This window comes from Haliaeetus leucocephalus, unplaced genomic scaffold, assembly GCF_000737465.1.
Source record: "Haliaeetus leucocephalus isolate CR32 unplaced genomic scaffold, Haliaeetus_leucocephalus-4.0 Scaffold228, whole genome shotgun sequence".
Classification (NCBI taxonomy): Eukaryota; Metazoa; Chordata; class Aves; order Accipitriformes; family Accipitridae; genus Haliaeetus; species Haliaeetus leucocephalus.
Genome location: NW_010972664.1, coordinates 20263965 through 20269811, shown reverse-complemented (window position 1 = coordinate 20269811; position 5847 = coordinate 20263965). Strand labels below are relative to the sequence as shown.

Below are 5847 nucleotides of genomic sequence, written 5' to 3'. Positions count from 1 at the left end.
AGGCTTTGAGCCCTGTCCAGCCTGTGTGGGATGCAAAGTGGATGGTGGAAATGCTGGAAAATAAATGAGATTTGTTGAGACCCTCCATTATCAGTAGGCATTGTTCACCAGCTAGATAGAAGTACCTGGACTGGAAAAGTTTTAGATTTTTAATCCTGTAAATTAAAAATAGCACTGAAAGGTTTCCGCTCATGCTGGACTATGAGGTGTAGAAGTGTGGGGAGAACTGTGTTTCTCTCTTTTTACCCCTTGAAGGTGAAGACTTTTAAAATGCAGTTTCCTCTTCTGTTTCAACAATGTTTGGTATCGTTAAGATTGATGAGCTTAAAACATATTTTATTATCTCTTAGACACAGCTTGGCTGCTCTTACGGCTCTTTTCCCCATCACCAGACAAAACCTGTTGTTTTGAAAGGCTCAGAAACTAGAGTAGTCTCACTTAAAAGGGCCACCTATCTGCATTTGCCTGTGAAAAAGGTCTGCGTGAGGGCAGCCTGATCTGTTGAGGGAGGAATATAATTCTTTTTAGCCCGAAGTAATTGGTAAGGTACAATTGTGTAACAACAGGATGCTGCTGTCATGACCTGCAGGTGTATGGGGCCACCTGCAGTGCTTGAACTGGGTGTCCTTCTCTTTCCAGGTCTGGTGTGTCCTCTGGAGGTGTCAGTCAGTTCAGGGAGTATCCAGGTTGCCCGAGGCCAGACAGCAGTATTGCCCTGCACCTTCACCACTAACGCTGCTCTCACTAACCTTAATGTCATCTGGATGGTCATTCCTCTTTCTAATGCCAACCAGCCTCAACAGGTAGGTCCTTTCCTACTGGAGCATGTATTTCTTTGGGTCTTTCCTTTTCCTCACCCTTTTCTCGCTAATCTGGATGTAGACCCTTTACAATGCTGAGTCGCTGGTTGTCCCAGAACTTCAACGTCCCTTCATTGCTGAACATGCCCTCTGGATCTTCAGTGCTTTGTTAACTGATGCACGTTGTGTCTTTGGCTGGATGTGCAATGGGGGCAGGTATACATGGTACTGTATTGCTGCCCTGGACCTCTGGTGGTTTGTGTGTTCAAAAGGGCGCAGGAGATGTAATGCAGGTTTTGGTGCACTGGATATGAGATTTGGAGGACCTGGGAGCAGCTGCAGGCTTAAACCTGTGAAATCTATGTAAAATGTGCCAGAACATATGGCCTCTCATAGACTCGTGTCCCCTTTTACTTCCCTTCTTACTTTTTCACTGTCTGTTGCTTATGCAAGTCCATTCTTGTGAACATTAGCAAATGAGAGTCTATCATGGTGGGTACAAGAATTACAACCTGAGATCTGCTGGCCTCGTTTTTGCCCACATACTCTGAGAGCAGAAGAATGTCCTTGCTTTGAAATGCATTGGTCTTGGGTCACACTGCCCCCATCACTTTTGGTATTCAGTTGTGAGAACAGAAGACTTGAGTATCTATCTGCTCTGTTACCTTCATGAACGTTTTTATTGACATAAAACAGGCTACAGAGTGTGTTCCTCTTTTAAAGAAAACACCTCTGCTAGGATGGGTCTGCCTGGGACAACCGCATATTGAGGTCTGGTTATTTAGAGGTCTTTTAGGAACTGGTCCTTTTGGCTCTGGAAGCTCATGTTTTGCTTGCTGTTCTTCCTCCTTGCTCAGCTCCTGCAGAGCGTTGTTTGATCCTTCCTTTCTTTTCCAGGTTATTCTCTACCAAGGGGGTCAGATCTTTGGTGGTGCACCCCAGTTCTATGGGCGAGTAGGATTTGCTGTGACAATGCCAACCACCAGTGCCTCCATCTTCATCAACAACACTCAGCTATCGGATACTGGCACGTACCAGTGTTTGGTCAACAATCTTCCCGACCGAGGCGTCAGGAATATTGGAGTCATTGGACTTACTGTCTTGGGTGTGTTTATTGGTATTGTGGGGGAGAGGGGAGGAACAGGGACAAGGGGATCCTCTGTGTATGATAGTATGATAGCACAGCAATATGATAGCATATGCATTAGAGCCCATGGACATTGTGTGGTGAGGGATGGGCTGCCTTGTGGATATTGTGGGAGCTTGTAGGGCACGTAGCCTTCATGTCCAGGTAACATATAATGGAGTTTTAAAATACGGTGGAGAGAAAGCTTTTGTGGCAGCATTGTGATGCGGAGTTGCAAAGAAGCATAACTAAAGTACAAGGGCAGCCTGGAGAGCTGAAGGGACCATAAGAGTTTTGTGCATAGCAACAGAAGAAGAGAATGACTTTAGATCTTTGTTTCCTTTTCATGAAAGCAATTAGTACTGGATGCTCCCTAGGATGTTAAATACTCCAGAGTGTGCGCCATTAGGGGGATATGAAAGCAAAACCCAACCACAGCAAATTCTGTCTGCAGCTCTGTTAGCTCTCACCACCCTTGCTGCCTCAAAGACAGAAATGTTCACCTTCTTTTTCTCTATGGAGGGATCTAAAAGAACTGGGTCCTGTGAAAGTCAGCAGTACTCTGTAACCCTGATGGGCTGGTGGGTCAGGAATCTTTGTGAATTGTCACCCCCCAAACCTTAATGGGTTCTTGTCTGCTGCATCCCTCTTGTCCCCTTGTCAGCTTATGCCAGCGTCCTTACTTTCCCCAGCAGCACGTGTCCAGAAAGAGCCTGCAGAAACAGCTCCACTGTTTGGTCATATTTCCTGATCTGCTGTCACCTTCCCCTCTTCTCTCGCAGTTCCTCCTTCTGCCCCGCTTTGCAGAATCCAGGGGTCCCTGGACGTGGGCAGCGATATCACACTGACCTGCAGCTCAGAAGAAGGCATCCCCCGGCCAACATACCTCTGGGAGAAACTGGACAATGTTCCCAAGTTGCCCCCAACTGCCACACAAGGTGCTCGTTCTGTTGATTATCCTCTTATTTCCCAGGTGGCAGCCTGTGCTTTCCTTTGTCTGAGCCACCAGAGGTGGCATGGCTCACTCAGTGTCTGCCATCACTTGCATGGTCACTTTATTGGAACGAAGATTCCTAGAGCCCATGGTGGACTAGGTACCCTCCAGTGGCCACTTAAATTTTCATGGTTTTTTGGTACAGAAACATGTTCCTCATTGAGGAACAAGGGTCTGGTTGAGTGGGAGAGAGAGAACACGGTTGCCAGATGTTGGCATGTGGCTGGGGATTTCAGCTGCTGACTCACCTGCCTTTTAAACCAAATTAAAGGCTCATAGATTGGAAACTGGGAGAAAGGAGGCAGAATCATCCCAGGAAAATAATGCCAGCTTCTCACACTGAGGTCACTGTTCTCCAGTAAGTTACTGCCAGAGTTGCCTTTCAGATGTGTGTAAAAGCAAGGCTCTGATCAGATTGGGTATTGCCCAGCCCCAGGTCCCATGCATAAGATTTCTTAGTCTAGATGTCCTGACCAAGTAGTGATAGCTGTACTTTTGCCCTTTATCTTGCTGTGTTTTAAGAATACACAAGCATTCTAGTTTTACATGATTCAGGAATGAGGACAATTGGCAGAGCGGGTGGTGGGGAGCCCAGGGATGGGAGAGCAGGGGTTCTGCAGGGCAGGATTGAATTTAGCGGGTAGATCTTGATATAGGTATTTGCACATCTTTTCTTTCCTCCCTTCTCTCACACAATGCTGAGAGTCCCAAGCCTTCATTTATGGAAATTCATCTATTAGAAGAAAAAGAAACATCTAGTGTAAGCTCCTTAAGACCTAATCTTGTCTCTGCGTGTGTGCGTGTGCGCGCGCACAATGCTTCCATCTCAAGGTTATTTCCTAATTTATTTCTCTCTTAAGAGTCTCACACCAAAATTCTGTATTTGCTGACTTTGCCTTTTCACGGTTTTCCTCAAGGGGGGGAGGGATTTAAATCCTTCTTTTCTCTCTGACTAGACCAAGTCCAGGGCACTGTCACCCTCCGAAATATCAGCACTGTGTCCTCAGGTCTTTACCAATGTGTGGCTTCAAATGCCATTGGAACCAGCACTTGCCTTCTGGACCTGCAAGTCATTGCACGTAAGTATTTTGCCAAGGGAGGTTTGGCCGCCTGCTTCTGTCTTGTGACAGTAAAGTGTGTAACCATGGTTGCTGTGAGCCACCATGTGCCTCGCTATCAGAAGATCGTTGTGCCCTGGAATGGGGACATTGCCTTTCCCTCCTCCCAAGCCACGGTAGCTTCAAATGCTCATGGTTGGCCACAGCCCAGCCCTGATTACTTCTCTATTCTCTGTTTAATCGTCCCCACAGCTCACCCCCGGAGTATCGGCCTGATCGCTGGAGCGGTGGCCACAGGCGCCGTCGTGCTCGTCGTCTGCATTGTGTTGGTGGCCGTGGCACTGTTTTACTGGAAAAATAAACACAAAGAAGAAGAAGAGGAGGAGATTCCCAATGAGATAAGGTAAGGGTTCAGGGAAAGCTGGTGGCAGGGGACCTCTGATCGCCCAGCAAAAGCATCCTGGGTCTGTTCCCCTGGACCAGGAGAAGATATTCATCCATATGTGTCCAGAAAATGGAGGGAGCAAATGAAGAACAGTAACGACAGATTTTGTTTTCAGTATTGCCTTTATTGAGAGCTTTGACTAGATGTTGTCAGCTCCGTAGGAGAGTGATGTGGTGGGGATCCCGACCCACAATACCAGACAGTGATAGCTGCAAAGTTCTGGAGATACAACTGTGATCTTCTCTGGTGTTACAGCCACAGTGTTTCCCTCTGGTAGCTTCCTGCAGTTCCCCTGAGGGTCAGCTTCATTGGTTGTACAGCCATACCGACTGCCTGCAAAGTACTAGTGGCTGTGACAACCACTGGTTTTGGCCCCCTAGACACGTGAGCATGGGTCATTTGCCTCAGCAGTAGGCAATTAATGTGCATAGAGGTGGGTCCTGCAAAGAGGGATGAGCAAACAGGCCAAGGAGCAATGCTGGTTCACTTTGGTGCCGTCCTTCACCTTGAATTGATGGCATTGACCCCAGCAGGGTGTGCCAGGGGTGGGGAGCATTGGGCAAGTGGGGCAGCATCCTCCGTGTGCCCTCACACCCTCTCCTTCCCAGGGAGGATGACCTGCCACCCAAATGCTCCTCTGCCGCAAAGACATTCCACGCCGACGCGTCCTCATCGGAGAACGACACGCTGACCTCCTCCAACACCTACAACAGCCGCTACTGGAACGACCCCAAAGCCAACCACGCCACAGACTCCTTCACCCGCTTCAGCAACAGCAACGATGCCCACCAGCCCCCTTTCTCCCGCTCGGGGAGCACGAGCACCCGCCCCGTCTACGCCAACGGCGGCCACCCGTCCCCGGCTCCCCCTAAGACGCTGGTGGTGACGGCCAGCACGGCGCCGTCCCCTCAGGAGGTGATCCGGAGCAACGGCTCGGTCAGTAGGAAGCCGCGGCTGCCTCACACCCGCTCCTACGCCGTCAGCCAGGCCACGCTGGAGAGGATTGGGGCTGTCCCCGTCATGGTGCCGGCCCAGAGTCGGGCCGGTTCCCTCGTGTAGGGCCGTGACAGAGGCCACGAGCCGAGAAAGGGGCCTCTCGTACCCGGTGGGGCGAAGAGACCCTACTCCTTCCTGAAAGGCGGCGAGGCGGCGGGGGACACACACACTCGCCTCTCCCCCCCGTCCTCCCCTTCCGAGGCCGCTGATGGCCGGTGGGACAGCATCGGCCATGTCGTATCCCCTCCCCACCCTGGCTGTTGGGGCTCCTCGCGCCGGTGGATGCCGCAGATGTGCCAAGGCTTGGGGGAGCAGGGGGGTCGGGACGTGCTCCCCGGCTGCTGGGCCCCGGCTGGGACGTGCGCCCAGCCCTGACCTTGGGGCGGGGGGGGAATTTTGCTTTTGTTTCTTGTCAGTTTTGTTGGGGG

The 5847-nt window shown here is 50.5% G+C and overlaps 1 protein-coding gene across 1 annotated transcript; it reads left to right on the top strand.

Moving 5' to 3' along the window:
* The first annotated feature begins 637 nt into the window (after nucleotides 1-637).
* On the top strand, nucleotides 638-5573 carry IGSF11 (immunoglobulin superfamily, member 11). The gene is made up of 6 exons (XM_010567435.1): nucleotides 638-803; nucleotides 1698-1905; nucleotides 2709-2864; nucleotides 3877-3999; nucleotides 4231-4381; nucleotides 5032-5573. Exons 1-6 carry the CDS (start codon nucleotides 765-767, stop codon nucleotides 5480-5482), a joined length of 1128 nt encoding a protein of 375 aa, XP_010565737.1. The 5' UTR covers nucleotides 638-764; the 3' UTR covers nucleotides 5483-5573.
* The last annotated feature ends 274 nt before the right edge of the window (nucleotides 5574-5847 follow it).

Coding starts and splice junctions, on each gene's coding strand:
- IGSF11 (XM_010567435.1), top strand. CDS start 765: ATGGTCATTCCTCTTTCTAATGCCAACCAGCCTCAACAG. Junction 804..1,697: donor ATGCCAACCAGCCTCAACAG/GTAGGTCCTTTC, acceptor TTTCTTTTCCAG/GTTATTCTCTACCAAGGGGG. Junction 1,906..2,708: donor CATTGGACTTACTGTCTTGG/GTGTGTTTATTG, acceptor CTTCTCTCGCAG/TTCCTCCTTCTGCCCCGCTT.